We start from the raw sequence: 23,893 nt of genomic DNA, 5'->3' as shown, positions 1-23,893 counted from the left end.
ATTTTTTTCTTTTACAAAATCAGAGAACAGGAGGGTAGAACAGGTCCTGCCTGAGGGGTCGTTGGTACCAGTGGTGGCAGGGAGGATGTAAGGAAAGAGTGTGGGGAGGGTGAATATAGTGCAAAACTGTGTGCACATGTATGTAAATGGAAAAATGATAACCTGTTGAAACTATTCCAGGAATTGGGAGGGATAAGGAGAATGGCGGAGAGGGTGAATTCAAGTATAATATATTTGATATATTGTAAGAACTTTTGAAAATGCTGCAATGTACCCCCACTCAGCACAAAAAATAAAAAATTATAAAAACAATTCTAAAAAAATTGCATCTGTACAAACGCGTACGGACTTCCTCCGTTACAATACAGTATAGCAATCATTTACATAGCATTTATAGTGCATTAGGTGTGACGGGCAATCTAAAGAAGACTTAAAGTCTCCAGGAGGGGCTGGCGGAGTGGCTCAGTTGGTAGAGCGCCTGCCCAGCAAGCATGAGGTCCTGAGTTCAAGCCCTAGTACTGCAATAAATAAATAAAAAATAAAGTATCCAGGAAAATGTGATATGTTCTACGCAAATTCTGCAGTCATTTTGTACCTGGAATGCTGAGGGAGGACAGGACACTGATTTCCTTGAAATTAGCATGCAGGTTCCTAGAGGGGAACCCAAAGCTTGGAGCAGCATCACCTTGGGCTGGTCAGTCTCTCACCCACCCGAGTCCCATCAGCCCTAGATTTGAGCCCCAGGAACCTCTCTAACTTCTTTATTGAGGCAGCGTCTTTCTCCCAGGAAGGCGCCCCAGGGTTTTCATAGCCCAAATCAGCAGAAAGTTACTGCACATTGTAAAGGCCCAGACCTTCCTCTGGCTAGAGTCCAACATTCCTCTGAGATCTCCAGACGGGAGTGAGGACAAAGGGCCCCTCACCTGGGCTGCTGTTTTTAGACAAAGTCCTTGGTTCCTTATCTAAATGTCTCCCTGCCTGGACCTTGATTTCTCAACTTCTCAAACATCCAGTGGGACTCCCAGCTCCGCAGAGGCCTGGCCTAGCCTACCTCTCTCCTGATCAAATTTCAGGCCTATCTGCACAGCAGCCTTGTCAAGAGTCCCCTTTCATTTGTGTCCTTTTGGTAAGAAAGATCATTTTTCTTGGAGTGGGCTCAGACAAGTACACACTCTTTTTGAAGAGGTTTTTGCTTCCGGCAGGCAGGGTGAAATCCCGAAAAGAAGCCATTTCCTGTGCACTAGTATCGCAGGACTTCCTAAGCCGCTGGCAGCCAGGGAATCCTGTGTCAGCTCATGCCCCACGGCATATACATCTGTGGTGTTCCATGTTACCTGTACCCCACTTCCTTCCAGGGAGGACTGAGGCGGCCAGGCCAGAGGAGAGTGGGGCATGGCGCATTGTTTGGGCACATGGTACCAGGGGCCCTTGCTCCACCCCCGCTGGCCCAGGGCAAAGGTACATTAGTCACGGTCACGCGACTGTCGCCTGCGAAGGGCAGGTGACAGCGCCCACAAAGCCGGGAGCTCCGTGGCAAGAACCTTTGGTCAGTGGTGCTGGCGGCCGCGGCGGCCCCCGCTGCCTGGAAGCTGGCCTGAGCCTGTAGGCCGCCGTCCTCAGCACCACGGACAGGGAAACTGAGGCGGCAGGCGTGCAGAGGGCGGATCCCGGCAGCTGGCGGTGCAGCGGGTGCGCAGCCGGCCGGTTTGTGGCCTTGAACAGTTATTTCGGGCCGTGTCTGAGCCGCACGCAGCAATGCTTCCAGCCCGGGTGAGCCGGGCGCCGACGCGCCTAGCACAGTGCTGTCAAGGCTGAGCAATGTAAAAACACGCTCACAGGCTCCAGAAGGGGTGCCTTGACCCCAGGTCACGCGGAAAGAGCAGTCGGCCTCCAGACACGAGTTTCCTGGCTGCCCTGGCCAGGCCCCCGGCCTCTGAAGTCCTGGGCTTTCCGAGGAGTCCAAGGAAAGTTTCAATCCAAAGCCCCCTCCGGGGTCATCCGGGGCTCAGGATCCCCATCCTCCTTGCCCCACCCCCCCACCCCCGCACGAGGCCCGCCGGGATCCAGCCATGCACTGTCCGAGAGTCTACAGCATTGCTTCGCTAAGTTTAGATCCCCGCGACCCCCGGGGCCCGACTCGGTGCTCTACCCACTCCGCATCGGCCCCGCCCCCGCCCCGGGGGCCGCAGCGCCCGGGCGGAGGGGCGGCGCAGTAGCCAATAGGAAGGCGGCGTGGCGAGGGAGGTGGCGGTTGTGATGCGCCGGGCCGACCAATCAGAGGCGAGCGCGGGGGCGGGCTGTGACGCGCTGCGCTCCTCGTGCGGCGGTGTATAGAAGCTGCATCAGCCGCCCGCCGCCGCCGCCCGCCGTAGTCGCCGGCCGCCGCTCCGCGCTTCCCCGACCGCCGCCCGCCGCGCGCAGCCCCAGCCGCCGGCCGGGCCGGTCAGCGAGCCGGTGAGCGAACCCTGTCCCCTCCCCACCCCCGCCCGGCCTCTTGAGGCGGGTTCCCGGCCGGACCCTGAGCCTCGCTCTCTCGCGCTGCGGCCGGCCGCGCCTCCTCGGCCGCTTGTCCGGCATGAAGACCAAGTTCTGCACCGGGGGTGAGGCGGAGCCCTCGCCGCTCGGGCTGCTGTTGAGCTGCGGCGGCGGCGGCGGCAGCGCGGCCCCGGCCCCGGGCGTGGGGCAGCAGCAGCGCGACGCCGCTAGCGAGCTGGAGCCCAAGCAGCCGGGCGGCCGGCAGCCGCCGCTCGCGCTGCCCCCGCCGCCGCCGCCGCCGCTGCCGCTGCCCCCGCCGCCGCCACGGCCGCCGCAGTCGGACGAGCAGCCCGAGCCCCGGACGCGGCGCAGGGCCTATCTGTGGTGCAAGGAGTTCCTGCCCGGCGCCTGGCGGGGCCTTCGCGAGGACCAGTTCCACATCAGTGTCATCAGGTCGGTGGCCGCGCCGCGCGGGGGTCAGGCGGGTCAGGTGACGCGGGGAGGGCAGGGGCCGGGGGGCCGGGCCGGGGACAGCGGCCGGAGGGAAGCCCGTCCTTCCCCAGCCCCGGACGAGTCCCAGGCGAATCCCGCGCACCGGGCTCCGTGGGCAGCTCGAGGCCACCTCGAGGCCACCCGGAGGCGGGCTTTGGGAAAAATGTCGGTTTCGGGATAAAACGGGTCCCTCCGAGGAGAACAATACCGTTCAGCCCCAAAGTACGTCGCTTTTCTGACTGGCACTTGGAATGAAGGAGGGATGTTTGTGGCTAGATTTTAGAGTGAAAGACAAAAACAAGGAAAACATCGCGTAGTAACTTTTCCTTGTGGTTCCTCCAGTCTCAGGTTTGAGTCCCCTCCCCATCCCCCGCCGTGAGTTGTTTGGGAGCCACCGAGGGCACGGTGGTTCCCTGGTCCCTTCTGAGGCTCTTGAGAAGACGTGTAGCTGTGTTAGTGGCCGCAGCTGGGAGGTGTGGCTCCAGAAAGAAGAGGAAGGTAGAAAGAATTACTCCTTCCTGCCTTTTCAGCATAAAGATATTTAAATTACAAAGTATGTGTGCACATATTCAGACTTCACAGAAAAATGTAGCTGTCCCCCTGACTTCCGTGGCCACTCGGTTCCCAAGTGGTTAGTGTGGGTCCTTCAATTTAGACCGTTAAAAACCTGATCCATCTTTTTCTGCTGCTAGGTTTTCTTTTAGTTGGTGAACCAGGTTGGGTGTAAAGTGGTCTAGAAACTGGCTGGCTGGGTGCCACTGATAATCCCCAAATTCAGTTTTAGTTACTTAACTCCTTTTCTGTGGCCAGTCTTTCAGCAGAGTCACTAATGCAGCAGATCTGACTCTAGACTTCACACTTCCTCTTTGTGCTTCAGGCCCCTCTTGCAGAAGCTTTTGAGCAAACCCAGTTAAAAGGCAGTTGGTAGGAAGCAGAGAAAAGACCCAAAGACGTCGAGGTCACTTCTGAATTTCCCAGTGGCACATAAAAAATGAGAAATAAGATACTCCAAAACCTATCCAGTTAGGCCTGACAATTCTCAGTAGAAGAGCGATACAGATCATTGTAGGCCTATAAAGTATTCATTAATGTGTGAAAGGAAAAATCTAGAGAAGTGACTTGCCTGAGGTCAGTGACTGTTTACTTCAGGCAGAGCCTAAACTGCCTGCTCCCTGAGGTCCCCTTCTCCTTTACTAGTGCCCTGGCCTGGGGCCTGTGAAAACTTTTGGACAACCTGGACCCAGCTTTAAGACATTTTTGTGGTTCCCTGCAGGGAGCATGTCTCTTCAGTTAAATCGTTGTTTAGCTCAAGCCAGTCACTGCAAACGCATTGAGGATGTCATTTCTTTTCTCCGGGACTTAATAGTCTTGGAAGACACAGCTTTCCTTTTGTATTAGAGGGCATTTTTAAATGTAGCGTGGGATACGCTGCCTCGCAATCCTTTGTTCCTGAGTAGACTCTAGGAATGGGATGTGTTGAATAAGGAGAAAAGGTAATTCAGACTTGGGAAACTGAGCAATGCCTAGCTTCAGCACAAAGTCAAGGGCAGGAGGTGTAGCTTTTCCCCCAGTGCCAGTCCATCTGCAGCAGCTTATCGAGACACACCACCTCAACTCAGTCCCTTCTGTCTGTTCCAAATTTAACCATTTGGCTTCTCCCTGCCCTGCTTCCTCTCTTTGAGTTATAAACAGCCTGGCCCAAGCCCCTGGATCACTTCTGCATCTGCTTTCCCCCAGAAGTCCCTCCTCTCCACTGTGGTTACTAAGGCCTGGGAAGGCAAGCCGGCCTGTTCTTCTTGCTGAGACACTGTAACAGGAGGCATTGTGGATCTCTGTTTCATGGGTCATGTTCCCGCCCCCCCCCCCACTTTCCTCCCCCCTTCCAAGCCCATTCTGTATCCTGTTGCCAGGTATTTCTCAAATATCAAGTTACTCCTGTGGCTTCCTGTAGCTAGGGAATAAAATCCAAACTTGTATGCAAGGTCTGAACTTGGGCTCCAGCCTACCTTTTTAGAAGGGTTCTTTTTTTGTTATTGTTTTAAAATCATCCCCTCCCCCAAACTGCAGTGACTGGAGCTGGTTCCACTGGAGGCCCTGCATTTTCTGAATGAGCTTTATGTTTTCAGTTACCAGGCCTTCCTTTGCTCCTATCCTTTTCTTGGCAGCTTTTCCTCTGATGTCTCCTTTTAAGATTCTTCCTTCCAGACCTAACTCAGAGAGCAAGACAGAATGAATTGTTTCCCCCATCTGTATTTTCTCTCCACTACTTCATACATACAGGCCTTAACATCACAGCACTTACGGTGCATGTGGGGTATTCATTTTACTCACATTAGACTGAATTCCTAGAGGGCATTTTCTGTTCATCTGTGTATTTCCAGCATTAGAATAGTATCTCGCACACAGTAGGCATGCATAAGTGTTTGTAGAAATTGTCATCTTTTTGCCTTAATTGGTCTCTTCACTGTGTGATAAACAGGAGTGCTAGCTATCAGACTATTGGTAGCCTGAGTCCCTCCAGCTATGGGAGGTACAGAGAAAACAAAAATTTTCAGGAAACGAAAATTGTTATTTATGATCTGACTACTTACAAAATTGGTCTGTGACCAGATATGATAACTTAACACGAACTTTTCTCCCTATCCCCATTGCTCCCCTCCTCCCCCCATGCATCGGTATTGGGCTTGCGCCTAGAGCCTCACACTTGCTAGTCAAGTGCTTTACCAGCCTTTCTCCCTATCAGATGATCAAGGGTTTGTTACTGTCCAACTCAGTAGTTATTGATAAAACAGTCACAGTCACTTATGAAATGAAATAATGAAGGAAATGTTTGAGAACTAAAAAGTTTCCCAAACATCTGTTGAGTATTATACCCTACAGAGAGACTCTGGACAGGGAAAAGAAAATCCATGGATTCCGCAGAACACAACCACTTACATATCAAAGGACAGACAGGATCTTGAAGAGACTTTGCAAAATTAAGGAGTAAATGTCAAATGGGGAGTGAATTGTGTCTTGTGGCATCAAAATTTGGGGGAAAAATGAAGCCAGCATTCCCTTCTTGATATGCTGTCCATTTTAAGTGTAAGTATATTCATAAGCTAAATTTTGTTACAGAGACAAATAATTTTTTAGTTTTATTTTCTAAGATAGAATTTTAGCTACATTCTTTTACTATTTACTGTGAAAATTTGGTTCCTTGGATGGCTGGCTTCCTTCCTTTTCTATTTTCTTTTCTTTCTACCTACCTGCCTACCAACCTACCTACTCTCCCTCCTCCCTTCCTCCCTCCTTCCCTTCTCCACCCTCCCCCTTGCTCACCCTCCGCCTCGCCCTCCCTCTCTTCCTCTGGAGGGCCCATAGCCTGCTAATCATTCAGTCTACCACGGAGTCACACCACCAGCCCTGGAGCATGCCTTTAGTGTTGCATCTTAAAAAATCATCACCATACCCATGGTCACCTACATTTTGTCTTTATGTTACTTGTCTGGGAGTTTTACAGTCTTACATTTAGCTTTGTGACCCATTTTAAGTTACTTTTTGTAACTGATCTGTGTCTTGATTAATTTTATTGCATGTGGATGTCCAGTTGTTCCAAGACTGGTTGTTAAAAATGACTGTATTGCTTCGTTGTATTATTGCTGCCTTTACTCCTTTGTCAAAGATTGGTTCTATTTTTGGGTTCTCTGTTCTGTTTTATAGATTTGTCTGTCTGTTCTTTGGCCAGTACCACACTGTATTGATTAGTGTAGCTTTGTTGTAATTTCTTGCAGTTGGGTAATGTTAGTTCTCTGATTTTGTTCTCTTACAATATTGTTTTGGCTATTCCATGCTTTTTGTCCTTTTTACAGATATTTGAGATTCAGTTTGTTGATCCGCACAAAATAACTTACTGGGATTTTCTTTTCTTTTTCTTTTTTTTTGTGGTACTGGGGCTTGAACCACAGTACAGGGCCTTCACCTTGAGGCACTCCGCCCATACTCCACCAACCCTATTTTTGTGAAGGGTTTTTCGAGATGGAGCCTCGAGAACTCTTTGCCCAGACTCGACACAGAACATAACTGTGCTGTGGGAAAGAGAAATTAGTGCTTCAGAGACACGATTCTGTTTTAAATAAAACTTAACAACTCTGGTCATGCAAGGGCGTGGACTCTAGATCTGCTTAGCCCATGGATGCACAGTGATGACATGATCTCCTCCTCTCCTCCGTAATCAACACATGATCATAAAGCCCCTTTCTAGGGCCTTCCCAAGCCTTCTAACCAGGACAAAGAAGGGGATTTCTCAGAGGTCAGTAGTTGGTAACAGTTAAGTATTCTACATGACTCTCTTGGTCCCCAGCTTCCTGGGATCCAAGATTGCCTTGAGTCCACAGATCAAGCTGGGAAGAACTGGTGTCTTGGAAATGCTGTCTTCATACCCATGCACACCCCATTTGTTTAGTTTTCTTTGACATCTTTCATTAGAGTTTTGTAATTTTCTCACAAATCTTGCACATGCTTTGTTAGATTTAAACCTAAATATTTCATGGGCGGTTATAAACGGTAATGTAATTTTTCATTTTTTGTTTTTAGTTCAGGCTGGCTGCCTCAGCCTCCTGAGTGCTGGTATTACAGGTGTGTACCACCACAACTAACTGGTAATGTGTTTTTCATTTCAAATTCCACCTGTTCATTTGCTGGTATTTAGGAAAACAGTTGCCTTTTACATGTTAACTTTGTATCCTGAAATTCTGCTATAGTTTCTTAGTAGTTCCAGGAGGGTTTTTTTTAGTTCTTTTAGATTTTCTGCATAACTGTTCATGTCATCTGCAAACAAAGTTTTATTTTTTCCTCCTCAGTCTATACACCGTATTTCTTTTTCTTATTAGTTAGGACTTCTAGAAACAGCCCTGAAAAAAAGGAGTGATGAGATGGGACATCTTGTCTGGTTCTTCTTTTTAATGGAAAAGCTTTAACTTTGACCATTAAGTATGGCATAAATTTGATAGCTGTAGGGTTTTTTTTCTTCATTGTATTCAAACCCAGGATTTTGTGTTTCCAAAGCAGGCACTGTGCTGCTTGAGCACACCTCCAGTCCATTTTACTCTGGTTATTTTGGAAATGGGGTCTCACAGTCTATTTGCCTAGGCTGGCCTTAAACTGTGTTCCTCCCAATCTCAGCATTCAAATAGCTAAACTTACAGATGTGAGCTACTGATGCTCAGCTTACAGGGTTTTTTCTCTTTTCTTTTTAATAGATGTTCATTATCAGATTGAAGAACTTCTACTCTGTTCTTCATCTTCTGAGAGTATACTTCTTATCATGGACGAGTGTTAAATCTTGCCAAATGATTTTTCTGTATTTATTGGTACCATTAATCCAAATTGAGAAATGCAGAAGTGAAAAGGGACTTTATTTGGGATCTCAGGAATTGCAGTTTGAAGCTGGATGTGGTGGTTCATACCTGTAATCCTGAGTTGGGAGACTAAAGCAGGAGCATCACAGTTTGAGGTCAGCCTGGGCTACATAGCAAGACCCTGTCAAAAAACCAGACTTAAGGAATTGCAGTTTGGTAGACATGGGTTCAGATAGCTCTGAATTAGTGTTCCGAGGAAGGCAGGAAAAGTATGAGTTTGTGTGTTGAGAAGGAAAGGGGCCACCTGTGACTGATAGAACATAAAGATAACAGGATGGGAATGTCCGTACAGTAATTGTCCAGCTCTTGGTATGCATCTTGAGCCTTTGGCCACAAGGTAGTTTGGCTGTTTTAGGTCAGGACCAGATTTCTGGGGTCAAAGGGCAGAGGTGACCAGAGTCCCTATCAAGGCAGCAGGCCTACTTCCAAAATGGCCCTGACCCCATTTTGAGAAGCTTTTCCAGTGTTGCTTTCACTGTAATTTTCCTTTTGTTTTCCCAGCATGAGCATGTTGCTGTGTAGATTACATTAATTGATTTCGGAGTGTTGAACCTGTAGTCCAGTGGTTAGGTCTTGTAGGCTTACTGTGCCTCTGGACTGGACTTCACCAGTACTTCTTAATGTGTGTGTGTGTGTGTGTGTGTGTGTGTGTGTGTGTGTGTGTGAGAGAGAGAGAGAGAGAGAGAGAGAGAGAGAGAGAGAGAGAGAGAGAGAGAAAGAGATACTGGAGATTGAACGATTGAACCCAGGGCTGTGCCACTTGAGTCATGCTCTAGCCCTTTTGTTTTTGAGATAGGGTCTCGCTAATCTTATTTGAGCTGGCCTTTTTTGGGGGGGAGGGGGGGGCACTGGGGTTTGAACTCAGGACTTTGTGCTTGCAAAGCAGGTGCTCTAATGCTTGAGCCATGCCTCCAGTTCATTTTGCTCTGGTCATTTTGGAGATTGGGGTCTTGAAATTACTTGCCTGGGCTGGCCTTGAACACCAGTCCTTCCAATCTCAGCCTCCCAAGTAGCTAGTATTACAAGCATGAGCTGCCAGCATGCAGCCTGGCTGGCCTTGAACCACTGGAGGTCCTCCTGTATCAGCCTCAGGAGTAGCTGAGATTATGAGATTACAGGAGTGTGCTACCACACCCATCTTGAACTTCTTAGTTTTGACCGCCCCCCTCCTTAGATAGGACAAGGTGGCCAAAGAGAACTGGAGTAGTATATTTTCCTTCTCCCAGGTAGGTTAGGCGCTGGCAAAAATAACTTTTGCTAAGGGCAGACAGACTTTGTTAAGGACAGAATGCAGTAGTGTATTTTAAAATGGTTCCTTTCCCCATCTGTCTGCTGGGATTTTTTTCCTCCAATATTCACCTGTGAGGACCTGGTAGAGCCCGTGGAGGTAAAAGTTGCAGGAGTGTGGGAACTGCGTGAGTGATCCCCTTGATATTTTTAGCCATGAATTGTGCACACTGAGCCCCTAGCAGTTTGTCATTTACACTGCATGATTCTTGACTGATAGAGCTAAGAGTTTTTTTTCAATTTGTTCAGCCTTTTGCTTATTCAAATGAGTGGCTCCTCCTAAGCTGCTTACGTGCCAGACTGAAAGCCAGACATTTGTGTGACACACTATTTTTAATTTTTAATTCTTTTGGTGGGATGGAACCCAAAGCTTGGGGCATGTTTGTCATGATTAACATGTGCTCTACTAATGAGCTGTACCCCCAGCCTGAGTAGCATTTCAGTACATGCTGCTTTCCTGTATGCCCTGCCCGTGCCATTATTGTCAGCCTTGTCTCTTGGCCTGTCCAGTCCCAACACGGACACCCTACTCCTCCAGTGGGGCTGTCAGCCAGCCTAGTCTCCCTCCAGGATTGCACCATCCTCTGTCTGCCTCAGGACAGCCCTGGGTTAGCTTTCTACACTGAGATTCTAATCCCCTTGTCTTCCACAGCAGGTCTCCACACCTCAGTGCTAAGTACTGCTTCTGTTGAGTATTGCTTAAGCCCTGGGGCTGATGGTAAAATAGCTCAGAAGTAAGGACTTGGGAGGTCAGCCCTGGTGTTAGCTAGAGGGAGCACTTTGTATAAAAGCGGGAGTCCTGAACCCTGAGTGGTAAAAGGACTTGCAAGTGAAAAAGTGGGCAGAGGCAGGACACTCTTCCAGGATGCTGAACCGAGTGGCTTAAAGTTGGTATTTTAGAGGAGAGAGAGACCTGAGAGGAGTTTGCTGCTGCAGCAGGAGCTAGGGGTTGGGAGGGCTCACACTGAGAATGCGTGAGAGGAGAGCGTTTGGGAGATTGGGAGATTGGGAGATGAGGACCAGGCTTTGGAGATGAGGAAGATTCTGAGTCTGGGTGAGTGGGAAAGGGCACTAGTTAGCCGAAGTGGGGAGTCAGGAGGAACATACTCCCAAGTTGAGAGAGGAAAGGGTTGGGAGTTGGAAGTCAGGCTAGGGATTAGATTGGTGGTGTAAGTTTGGGGAGGGAGAGTAGGTAAGGCTGCAGAGAGGGTTGTTAGGCATCTGAGGAATAGTTTTCAGAGGGGAATGGGTTTGTTCCAGTCCCTGATATTTGATCAGGTAGTAATTGGATATGGTTTTGGTTGTCATGACCTGGTGGTGGCACAGTTGGCAGCTAGACAGTGAAGGCAAGGATGCTGGTAAGCACCCTATGTGCACAGGGCGGAGGCCTTGCTGCAGAGGTGGAGCTGCCCTGGAGCGGGGCCTTCCGCCTGAGCCTCCTCCCCTGCATCCTCTCAGTGACTAACCTTTGCTTTGGAATTGGTGCTGGTAAAGGAACCACTGCCATTGGCTTATGAACTTCTCACAGAAACTTGGTTAGGCACTGCTACAGGATTTTGTGAAGAGATAACAGGCTTAGAGATAGTGAGGACTTGCCCAGGGACACAGGGCTGCCTGTGCAAGCCAGCAGTGCCTGCGCTGGGCTTCAAAGCCTGTTCTTTTAACTGTGCCTCCAGCTCAGTGCTCACTACCTATAGACCTGTCACTTTACTGCACTGCCTTCTTTCCTACCTGAGCTATGCATGTTTCACATTGAGTTAGGAGACATTTTTTCAAAAGTCCACTTATTTTCTTCTTTTTCTGTGTTTTAAATTCAGTGACTTTTGGTATTGTTTTCCATGTAGCCAGCCTTTGGTTTCAACTGGATGTTTTCCTGAGACTCTGGTTATGTTGTGGGTTTCTTTTATTTCTAATCATTTGACTTGTGGATGATGCTCTTTGAAACGCCCACACTGCCTGCTGTATTTTCTCCTGGGTCAAACCCTCAGCCTTGGGGAGCGAGTCCTGATCTGTGGATACTTTGCAAAGGTTGTCCCATCTTGAAAAGCTTTGTGCTTTAGACCAGGTAACTTCCCAATGTAATTTAGCAGATGAAGATCTTTTTGTCACCTCTGGTGGCTAGGGGTGGAGTACCCGCTGCTGAGCTACACTCCCATTCCCGTGTGAGGTTTCTCTGGAACCCAGTTCCTCCGGTCTATCATATGCCCGAGAGTGAGCTAGCCGGAGGATCAAGATGCTTGAAGTTAGCCCAGGCAAATAACTTGAGAGACCCAATCCTGAAAAAACCCATTACAAAAACAGGGCTTGTGGAGTGGCTCAAAGTGTAGACCTTGTGTTCAAACTCCAGTACAGAAAAAAAAAAAATATATATATATATATATGTATGTACAGAATGGCATAATTCAGTTCCTTGGATGATTTACTAGGTTGTAGAGCTTGTAGTGTGGATTTTTCCCTGCTTAGAGTGCTATAGAATAGAACGGAAATTAAGTAACCTCTTTAGGCCTGCCAAGTCTGTAAACACAGGGTGTAAAGCATTTGTAAAGCTGTTTAAATGCGCATTGCTAAAATAAAAACTATACCTTAAACCAATGTGTAGTAAAGTAATTTCACATCAAAACTTAAAAAATTAATTTCTCTGGGCGCTAGTGTCTCACCCCTATAATCCTAGCTACTTTGAACCCAGCGCAGGCAAATAGTTCATGAGACTCTGTCTTGAAAATACTCAACACAGAATAAGGGCTGGAGGAGTGGTTCAGGTGCTAGAGCACCTGCCTAGTAAGTATGAGGCTCTGAGTTCAAGTTGCAGTACTGCCAAAAAAAATACTGTCTGTGGGATAAGGAGTTGAAAACCTTGACGCCACTTGGAGATGCTAGTTCCGAGGCTCTCTGTACATTAGCCTTGTGAGCTGTAATTAAAATTACAAACTGAGTTGGTTTTTTTTTTTTGGCACTGGGACTTCGAACTCAGAGCCTCATGCTTGCTAGGCTTGCTAGGTAAGTGCTGTATCACTTGAGCCACTCTACCAGCCCAGTTACAAACTGAAAGAGAAAATTACAAATGGGGCCAGGTGTGATGATACGTGTCCGTAATCCCAGCGTTCAGAAGGCTGTAGCAGGACTCTTTTGAATTCCAGGCTAACCTTGTCTCAAAAAAAAAAAAAAATTTAGAAACTGAGTTTTTGACATCTTGGATGTGATATTAACAAGTGACCAAGGTTAACACTATTCCTATCAGCTTCCAGGTTCTGTGAGATCCATTTTAAAGTGGGTCACATAATACACATTAGACTATTTAGCTCCCCCATTCTTGGGCTGGGAAAGTTTTGATGACGTTATTGCATTGGATTTGACTTCCTTTTATACACTGAGTATATTCACAATCCACATGTACTTTCCAGAGCAACCAAATTTGAATAATAGTTTTCATAGCCAACCTGGTGAGAGTAGTGTTGAGTGGTCTGTGCTCTGGAGCCATTGTCTGGAGAAGGAATGAGGTGTGAAGAGTTGTGTGTGGTGGCCCGTCCTGAAGGACTTTAGAAGTGGTGAGACAGAAGACAGTTTACAGTTGGGAGGGGGCAACAACTTTCCTTTTGCGTGTTATGGCTAAGTTTTTATTGTCTGCGCTTCAGCTGGGAGCAGTCCCACCACAGGTCTCCCAGGTGAAATGCAGCTGCTCCTCTCAGGGTGAGTTGACTTGGCCTTTGAGCTCAGAGGGTGTATCTTCACAGCCCCTTTTCCTTCTCCCTCCTTGAAAGTCTACCTACTGCTCTTAAGCCTGACAGTGGCTAAATGTTAGAGTAATTTACTCCAAAGGACCTGCCCAATAGCAGAATAAGAGGAACTGAATGACTTTCACCTTTCCTGGGTTTGCCCTGAGTGTAGTAATGTGCATTTCACTGAGATGCCTTATGACATATGGTAGGTGACATCAGCTGGAAAGGACTGTGCTGCAGACTGAACTGTGGAACCAGTGAGGAAAAGAATGGGGAGAAAACACAAGAAGTGTCTTTGAAGTTGAAGGATAGGATAAGCTATGAGAAAGCAAATTAGGGGTGAAAAATGATTGCGCCTTTTAATGGGCTCAGTCAGGAAACCCAGGAGTGAAAAGGAGGCCCAGGCATAAAAGGCGTGGGAAGTACCCAGAATATGATCCATTATGTGACTAGAGGAAGGAAGTATGCATGACAGCCCAATTCATGGAACACTTTCTGTACTCTTCTAAGAGAAACTGGAAAAAGCAAAGCAAGATTATTGTAAGAATTGAAAATCTTCTCTGTATGCTTTGGAATCAGGTCAGTCTCTTATCAGAGAGATAAGAAGGTGAAAGTCTTTACCCAGACTGGTAAAGACCTTGAACCACAAGCATACCTGTTTGCTAAGTTATATTTAAGGCAGGAGGGAGAGAGGCATTGAGAACTTTTAGATTTTCAAGATTTTTTTTTTTTTTTGGTGCTGGGGGATGGAACCCAGGGCCTCGTGCTTGTAGGGAAGCACTCTACCACTGAGCTACACCTCCAACTCAAGAAAATTTTATTGGGCTGGTGAATATTGGGCTGGTGGAGTGGCTCAAGTGGTGTGAGACCCTGTGTTCAACTCCCAGTGCCTCAGAACAAAAAACAAGCAGACAGTATTTTATCTGTTAACCTCTAATTGCTTTGGGCTTGGAATGGTACTCACATCCTCTTGATGATTAACCAGGAAATTGCCAAGTATTAGCTTTCTGTTACTACAGCAAAATACCCGAGATAATTAACTTAAAAAGAGAAAAGGTTTATGTTGGTTCACAGTTTGTAGGTTCCAGTTAAAGGTTGTAGGCACCCATCACTTTGGGCCTCTGGTGGGTGTGCCAGAGGACGAGGGAGGAGTGGATGGCAACATGAACTGCTCACCTCATGGCCAAGAAGATGAAGAAGTCAAGGCCCCACAGTCCCCAGTAACCTAAGGACCTCCCATAAGGCCCTACCTCCTGTTGGTCCACAGTACTTCCCAGGAGCACTGTGACCCTGGGGACCAAGTCTTTAACACATGGACCTTTGGGGGACATTCAGCAGCTGAACTACAGCAAGGGGGATTGTATACTTCCTCAGCACTCTGTACTCATGAAGCGATTACAGTGGATACTTGGAAAACACCAGAGATTTTTGCCTCTAACTTTTCTTTTTCTTTCACAGTTGAGATCTTAACTGTGTTGAGGATCAGCACACAAACATTTCAACTTGTGCACAATTTTTCACACACGTACCGAAAGTCTACTAAAGTTTTCCAACTTTTAAAATTTATTTATTTAATGCAGGCACTCTAGTACTGAGCTACAATCCCAGTCCTTGCTTTCAAAAAAATTTTTTTTAGGCAGCATCTCACTATATATCACAGGCTGACCTTGAACTCTTCATCCTCCTGAGTCCTTGGATTAAAAAATTATGCTTGTATGTGTACCATACTCAGCTTTACAATAATTGTTAAGTATTATTTCATATTATTTGTTAGTTCTCTGTAGGCTTAAACTGGTTGCCTGAGTATTAAAATTTCTTACTTGTCCTCATTAGCAATTTTTTTTTTCAGTACTGGGGTTTGAACTCAGGGCCTGCAACTGAGCCATTCCACCTGCCCATTTTTGTGATGGGTTTTTTCCAAGATAGGGTCTCTTGAACTATTTGCCGGGGCTAGATTCGAACCCTGATCCTCCTGATCTCTGCCTCCTGAGTAGCTAGGATTACAGGTGTGAGCCACTGGTGCCTGGCTAGCAATTTAATGTTTTGAATAATTATATTTTGTCATGAGACCTCTATCTCCAAAATACCCAGAGCAAAATGAACTGGAGGTGTGGCTCAAGTGGTAGAGCAGCTGTTTGGCAAGCACCTGCTTTGAAAAAGCATAAATTCTGGAGTTCAAACCCCAGTCCCACCCAAAAAAAAAAATTATATTTTGATTTATATTTTGAATTATTATTTTGATTTATTAGGTTTTCACTGACAAGCCAATCAAGGTACAAGACAAAGCCAGGCATGGTGGCACAGGTCAATAATCCCACCACTTCAGAGGTTGAGGCAGGAAGATCTTGAGTTTGAGGCTAGCCTTGGCTACATAGTGAGACTTTGCCTCCAAAAAGCAACGAAATGCCGGTCATCTCTGCATCTGTCTCCTTTGCTTTGGGTCAGATTCCTGCCTAGCTCTGCAGGTCAGCAGTTAATCACTTACAGAGTCTGTAAAAACTGATGACCCAAGGTGATTCGCCCTCAACCTAACCTATCTCGTCCTCCTCAGGGCAGAAGGCACAGAGATAAGAGTAACTAACTATAGGTAATTTATTGTCAGCCTTTACAACATCCTGCTCAGATCCCTAAAAAGATGCCCAGAAGTCTCCAGCCATTGTCCTAAACTTGCAGTCACCTTGGAGTCCAGGAATAGGGATGCCTTACAGACAGACCACCCTGTGATGAGATCACCCCTAAGTGGGAGGAAACCCCATGACATTACTGAGGGACCTCAGGCAGGAGCAGTCTTCCCATGGGGACCAGGTTGTCCCCTTAAGTGATAGGGTTTCTCCAGAGCGCCTTGCAGAACCAGGACTAAGGCAGTGATCTGCCAGACCACAGCTTGACCAAGACTGCTTCAGGACACATGCCCACTCCCTTCCCAGTTCTTCCTATGCAGATCTAAAGCTGTGTCCGTGCCCTGACACAGCTCCATCTCCTCTGTCTTCCCAGTACGACCGTTCTGAAAAGTAAGCTCCTTTCCTGCCTTTCCACATTACTGTCCCTTTGATTTCTGGGACCTCTAGCCTAGGATTCCAGTAACACTGCCTCAGCCTGTCTAGTAGCTGGGACTACAGACATATCACCATGCTGGCTCTGTTAATACCCTTTGATTCAGAAAACGCAGTTTTAAAAGAGCTCATCAGAGCCAGGTGCCAGTGGCTCATGCCTGTAATCCTAGCCACTCAGGAGGCAGAGATCAGGAGGATCTAGGTTCAAAGCCAGCCCAGGCAAATAGTTCACAAGATCCTATCTTGAAAAACACCAATCACAAAAAAGTACAGGTGGAGTGGCTCAAGGTATAGGCCCTGAGTTCAAACCCTAGTACTGAAAAAAAAAAAAAAAGATTTTATCAGATTATGCAGAAATATTTACATGTAGGTATACATACTATACAATTATGTGTAGAAGCAAAAATAAGAAAATCATCTCTCTTAGCAATGGAGAATTGGTTAAACCTCATGAAGGTGAAACTATGCAGTTATTAAAACTTGTGTCTGGAGTTGGCGGAGTGGTAGAGCACCTGCCTAGCAAGCATGAGACCCTGAGTTCAGCCCCCGTATTGCAAACAACCCAAACAAAAAAGCTCGTGTCTGGAAAGCTGAATGGATGGAAGAAAGCTCATGTAATCTAAGTGGAAAAGGAACTTTATAAAGCAATGTACTCAATGTGATCCCAGTGTTAACGGAAAAGAGCTTAGGAAAATGACAAGGAAAACCCCCCAGATACACCAAGTATTTTTGTTTGAATGATAACAGTTTGGGTAATTTTAGTTGTCATCTTTGGGTTTGGGATCTTGAGTTTGTTAGGCCACAATCTGCCACTTGAGCCACAACTCAGCCCCTTTCTCAGTCTCTTGTGTGCTGGGATTAGAGGTATGTGCCACCATCCCTGGTTTAGAAGTTTTTGTTTTTGTTTTGATTAGCTATAGTGATTATTTCCATTTCTGGTTAATAGATTATATATATATATATATATATATATATATATATATATATATATATATATATACACACACAAAGAAGCTCTGTGTGTACTTGCTATTTTACAGGTGGTGTTTTAAGGAATCCTGGGTGGGAGGTTAGTTGGGCCTGCACTGCTGGATATTGAGGGTGGTGATGAGAATTCCTGCCAGGGCACTTTCTGTTCTTTCCCCTCTGTCATGGGTTGTTTCAATGTTGAGCATGAAATAAATGTGTCATTTTCACTTTGCTAATTTTGCCTGAGTAGCTTATGCCTCCTGTGTTTAATTAAGACCTACATTTATTGTAACATTGTTAAGCAAGATGATACAAAGTTTGTGGTTTTACATTTTTTTTGAAACCCTTAAGAGAGCACCTGGGATTTTTCTTGGGAAATTGTCTCTGACAAAGTGGACAGTTTCTGTGGCCTTTCTTCCCAGCAGCTCTTCTTGTTCCTACTCATATTGTTGAACTCAGCGATCCCTGGTTTTTTCCTAGGTAGTTTCCTACAGCTGGGTCATTGGTGCCAATGACCTTGCTTCATTTATTTTGACTGTCACGAAACAAGTAACAGCATCTTCACTTGCTTGTTGAGCTGCAGAGACTGCAGGTAACACAGTAGATGAAGGGTTTTCACCTTGTGAGCTTATTTCTGGCCAGGCCAGCCTGCCTTCTTCTGTGTGCATACGGGTACAAACTTTGAATCAAGTCACACAGTTTAGAACAGTAGTTCATCTGTTTGCTCTAGCATTGATTTGACTGAGCCTTAAAGAGTATGTGACAGGAAGAAAAATGAGGGCTTTTGACTGGTGTAATGCCTGTCCTGTTGCTTGGTAGCCAGAGCGCATGTTGGCTGTGACTGGATGGGCAGGGAGTTGAGGAGGTGCTGCCCTGGGGTTAGCAGAAAGGGGAAGGTTGGTTTGTTTCCTTCTCTCCCTGCTTACTTTAAGAACTGGAATCTTAGGTTCTCTGTTCTTTCTCATCTTCTAAAGTAGGGTGACAATTTATTTGCCTTCTGAGAAAATAGGTCCTTATTTGTGTTGTCATTTCTAGACATTTATGATTGTTTTTAAGTAAGCTATTGAAAAACTATTAAGTTTGAAATATAATTTATTTAAATCTGCAAAAAAATTGTGTAGAAGCACATTCAAGTTTCTTTTAATAGTTAAGATTAAATAGAACTGGAAATGATGATACATTCCTGGAATCCCAGCACTCAGGAGACCAGAGGCAGGAAGATTGGTGTTTGAGGCCAGTGTGGACTACATAGAGAGTTCTAGGCCAGCCTGGGCTATATTGCTATACCCTATTCTGAGATTTTACAAAAAAAAAAATTAAAGTGATAAATTTTGTGCTGTTTTATCAGATACTGGTGGTTCATGCCTGTAATTAATCCTAGCTACTTGGGAGGCTGAGATCGGGAGAATTAAGGTTTAAGGCCAGCCTGGGCAAATAGTTTGCAAGACCCCATCTCTAAAATAATGAGAGCAAATGGACTGGAGGTGTGACTCAAGGAGTAGAGTGCCTGCTTTGCAAGCACAAAGCCCTGAGTTCAAACTCACACACACAAAAAAAATTATGCTATTTAATTTTACCCTTTTTTTTTTTGTGTGGTGCTGTACTTGAACTCAGGACCTACACCTTGAGCCACTCTCTCAGCCCTATTTTTGTGAAGGGTTTTTCAAGAACTCTCATGAACTGTTTGCCCAGGCTGGCTTCCATCTGCCATCCTTCTGATCTCTGCCTTTCTGAGTAGCTAGGATTATAGGCATGAGCCCTTGGTGCCCAGCTACCAAAATTTAATAACTAGTAAAAAGCCAGGCATACTGGTACGTACCTGTAGTCCCAACTACTTCAGAGGATCACTTGAGGCTAGTTTGAGGCCAGCCTGGGCAACTGGACAATGTAACGAGAGCCTGTGTCAAAACATCAAAACTACAACAAATGGTAGGATTAGGTTCTCTGAGATCTACTACAGTTGGCGTGCCTCTTCTGTCATTCCTCCTGGTGCGGCATTTTCCCTTTTCCATTCACCCCACGAACTTCCTCTGTCCCTAGTCATTTCTATCCAGACTGTTACTGTCCTGCTTAAAGGACTGTGTCACTTGCTTTTTGGCCTTGGTAGTCAGAATTGAATCTGACTCTAGGGTATTGAGGCCAAGCCCCAATAACAGTTTGTGCTGCATATTTTTAAAAGGTTGTTAGTCAAAAGTGGTTAAGTAATTTGACCGTCACTGGCACAGAAGGGGTTGGGATCACATGTCAAATGGAGATTCCTGGAGTAGAAGGTTTAAGATTGCCCCAATATTTTGTTACAGGATTATAATGGAAATATATATAATATGTGGGAATATAATGGAAATCTTGGATTCTAGAACATGAGCTTGCAGGAACATTTCAGGATGTTCCGCTCCTAGTGCTGAGGAGGTTCCTCTTGGTCATTGTCATTCTCTAGGTATACACAGGCAAGTTTAAAAAAAAAACTCTCCCACCTCTACTGTAGAAAAACACATTGGGAATTTGTTTTTAATGTGACTTGTGGAATTAATCTGAAAATCATAGAGCCCATCATTCATGTTCTAGATATCCTGAAAGAATCTGTCAAGGCTTGAGATGAGAGCAGTTCCTGAGCGATTTCATTCATTCTTAATACTTAGCGTCCTCTGATCTTTTCCAGAGGTGGCCTCAGTAACATGTTGTTCCAGTGCTCCTTGCCTGACACCATAGCCAGTGTTGGCGATGAACCTCGGAAAGTCCTCCTGAGGCTGTATGGAGCCATTCTGAAGATGGTGAGTTCATGGCCGCCCGGGAGGTGGGGCTGTTGGCATTTTCAATCCTCTTTCCCAAGTATCTGGAAAGCGGTGCACTAAAGAAATTTAAATATATTGCTTTCATTTGAATTGGCCTGTACAACTTGGCTTCTTATTTGCATTGTAAGTAAATTCTTACTTTTAGCTAACATTTATTAGGAAACTAGGGCAGCATTCTCAGTTTTATATCTGGAGAGGCTAGAGTGATTGTTCAGCTTTATTAGTGCCTCGTGGTTCTTAGGTTTTCTAGACCGAACTTTTCAACTCAGGCTTAGATTGTAAAATTCTAGTGTGAACAAGATACTGTTTTATAGCATAACTAAAAATTTATGTACAATTATGTGTCAATTCAAAGTAATTAAAAAATATTTTAGCAAATAGTTCCAGTTAATGAAGTATGACCTCAGTGCAACTGAATTTGTTACCTACTCTTGAGATTCCCTTAAGCCTTTGGACTCGTAAGGTTCACCATCTTTGCCATCTCACTGACCACAGAGGGGTTAGGGTCACAGATTTCTGTGGTAGAATTTTGATACCAATTTTGATCTTTGAAAGGTCTATTTTTATCTCTATAAAATAGAGCAGAATAGTTTTCTGACTAAATTTTTTAAAAGACAAATATATTTCAGCTCATCCTAAAAAGCAGGTTATGTCCACATTTATATTTGATATGTTTAGAAAAATTAAAGTTGACAATCTAGTTATTAATTCATTTAAAAAATTGTCAGTGAATCCTTTGGGATAATTTTTCCTTGACTATCATCAAGCTGTGAAAGTGGCTAAGATCTGAAAGCACTGGGCAAGAGTTGGTGTGTTTGGAGGGGCGTAGCCCTTCCACATGCATTGCACGTTGCTGTGGGCCTCTGAGCTCACTTTATAGTTAGCACATAGAGCTGGAGCACAGCTAGGACCACAGCGAAAGCTAGCTTAAAATGCTGGCTGTCTGCTGAAAACACACAAGCAGGAAGATTCTTATGTTTACTGTGCAGTTCTTTTAATTTAATCAAAATGCTGTTTGACAGCTCAGTCTGGAATCATTGATGCCTTTTGGCACTTTTAATGAAGTTACTCTTTCTGTCCTTTTTCCTTTGAGGAAACAATTAAATCCCATTTCTGTTTGTATTGTATTTAAGTAGTACTTTTAAAATACTTTGATAAATAGCTGCTGAAGTTGCATGTTTCCATTTGCTCCATGAGGCTTATAACTTAAATAGAAGTTTTTAAAATGTATGCAATGTGCTCTTCCTCACATTAGACAGACTAAACTAAGAGTAAAAGTTCTGTGCTGCAGCTCAGTGCTGCCATGATGAAGTCATGAAATGTTCTTCTTTTGTCCAGCCCACTTGTCACCAGTTAGCCATATGTGACTGTCCAACATTTGAAATGTGCAAGTGGACTGATGAGCTGAATTTTAAATTTAATTTAATTTTAATCAATTGAAATAGTCTCATGTAGTTGGCAGTTCCTGTATTGGAGGACCCAGCTCCAGAATGTGCTCAGCCACGATCAGAGAGTTCGGAAAAGCCTTTCCCCTGCTGTGTTCACTCTCAGCTGCTAATCTTTCATCCTTTTTGGAATTTTAGCAGTCTAGAGTATTTACCCCACACTAGTTAAGTATGATAGAAGTGACTGGAAAGAAAATTTGTTTAAACAAAACTCTATACCCGGACGGGAGAGGAATGGGGGCGGGGGCATGGGGAAGAAATGACCCAAACAGTGTATGCACGTATGAATAAATGAATAAAGAAAAAAATCCCTCTATACCCTTATTTATTTTTAAGGAAAAAAAAAACTGACTTAGATAACTCAGAAAAATAAGTAGCAGAATAATTGAAGCCACTTAAAAAGAAATTAACTCTTATCCAACTAATAAAATAGTTTGTTTTACAGACCATTCTAATGGAGGGAGGGACTCTCATTCAGCTATCAGTTGTGTTTTTATTAGGCAAAGTTAAGTTATCTTCCATTCCTGAAGCTGCGCCCCCTGGTGGAAGGTGGAGGCCATGCTTGCAAGCATCTGGGTAGAAGGAGCTCAGTACACGAGAAGCACAAGTTCAGCATCTCATCGCTGACCTGTTAGATGGCACACTCAGTTTTCTTGCTTCATAGGTGGGAATCTGTATTTTCAATATCATCAGCCAGTTGGTTTAGCTAACTTTAGTTTAAGTACACCTTTGTGGATAAAGTTTAAACTTGATAGAACCATGAAGTCTACAGCTTCAAATTGAAATATTTTCAGTTCTCAAATTCTACAGGGCCTAGCAAGGACACTTGCTGCCAACCAAGCATGTTAGTTATTAATGGGCAGTGTAGATAGACTGATGGTAATCAGGGGTGCTGTTGACAACACAAAGAGACGAACCAAACTCGGGCTCTAGAACATGGCCATGGTAGGAGAGAGGAGTAGAGAGTAGACTAGGGAGCACACAGAAAACATCGAGTCCAACCCTGGGCCGGGGATTTTATCTTGCATTTTATTTCCTTCTCAAAAGTTTTACAATCCCTGTTATTACCCCATGCGCAGGCACGGGCACCATCATGTAGCTGATTCATGTTCAACTTTTGGTGAGGAATCTGGCCTGTTACAGAAGGTGATGTTTATGATCTACAACGAGGCCTTCATTTTTATCACAACAAAGAAATTTGCTTCAATTGATAGTAAAATGTCAGGATTTGCATTAAGAGATATGACTGAGTGAGTGTAGAGCACCCAGTAATAAAACCCATTATTTTAATAAGGCTGTGGGCTAAAGACAATAAAATATAGTCAGACTCAAACTTTTTGCTTTCCTTTTCTCTGTCTGCCTAATAGGAAAGCACACACGTGTGCTCTACACGTGTGTGTGTCCAGACATAGCTGCTGTCTCCTCAGTCAGCTGCATAAATGCCAGGAGAGCTCTGCCGGGTTCTGCCCCCTTTCCCTGAAGACTACTCAGCGTAATGATAGGCCCATGTATTTTCTCACAATATTTTGCTGTTTTGCTTAATTATATGATAGACCATTTAGCTTCGTATGACCCTTCTTTCCCCTTTGTTTTAAGCTTTTGAACTTTTTACCTCTGTGAGAATCTAGTACTAAGTGGAAATACTCCTCATGTTCTTTGGTCAGCAGCTGATTGACAAGTGACTTGGTTTTAAATAACAGTGCTTCTCTGTTTTCTCACATTTTTTTCTGTTGGTTGGTATTACGAGATTTATCATTTCCTTTATTTCCATAGTGACAGTGAAAGAACTGCTCTCTAGTTCAGTTCTCTGAGGTTAAGTACCAGAAAGTTAAGTTGGGTAAGGCCCACAATTTGTATCCCCCAAACATCTGACTCTCCTCTTCCTTAATTCTGTATAAGAGGAGACAAGCAAGGTTTTGTTTAGGACTTGTGTTAGTTTTAGGAGCTAATGGAAAGTCTTGTGTTTAACAAGGATGAGAATGGGTCCTTTTGAAACTATGAACATGGTAAGACACACACAGCTATTTGTGGGGAATTATTATACATAAAAATACAATGGGTTGATCTTAATACATGTCAGTATAATTTAGTGTCTGTTTTACATAGCATACAAGCTTTAATTTTAATGGGGGAGGAGGCTATTTTCCTTAGTTGGATAGATGATGAAAACCAAATTCAGCTGTAAAATTACTGTGAACTAAAGTAGGACAGTTGAATAGAAGTTTCGAGAAGTAAGTTAAGCCTTTGCTGTTGGGGAAGGTAAAA

General features: G+C 45.0%; 1 protein-coding gene across 4 annotated transcripts in view; it reads left to right on the top strand.

The window, feature by feature from the left end:
• Positions 1 to 2,362: 2,362 nt before the first annotated feature.
• Positions 2,363 to 23,893, top strand: part of Chka (choline kinase alpha) — a 50,995-nt gene continuing 29,464 nt past the window's right edge. For 2 of the 4 annotated variants that reach the window (XM_020172471.2, XM_020172469.2), the window contains exons 1-2: positions 2,365 to 2,928; positions 20,051 to 20,162. In XM_020172471.2, coding sequence (XP_020028060.1) covers positions 2,576 to 2,928; positions 20,051 to 20,162 — 465 coding nt within the window. In that variant the 5' untranslated portion in view covers positions 2,365 to 2,575. Of the gene's footprint in view, positions 2,929 to 20,050; positions 20,163 to 23,893 lie in introns of all 4 variants that reach the window. The other 2 variants (XR_012439839.1, XM_074050439.1) reach the window with 2 other exon arrangements.

Source organism: Castor canadensis, chromosome 1 (assembly GCF_047511655.1).
Source record: "Castor canadensis chromosome 1, mCasCan1.hap1v2, whole genome shotgun sequence".
In the NCBI taxonomy this organism is placed as follows: domain Eukaryota; kingdom Metazoa; phylum Chordata; class Mammalia; order Rodentia; family Castoridae; genus Castor; species Castor canadensis.
This window is presented reverse-complemented; position numbering and strand designations above follow the sequence as displayed.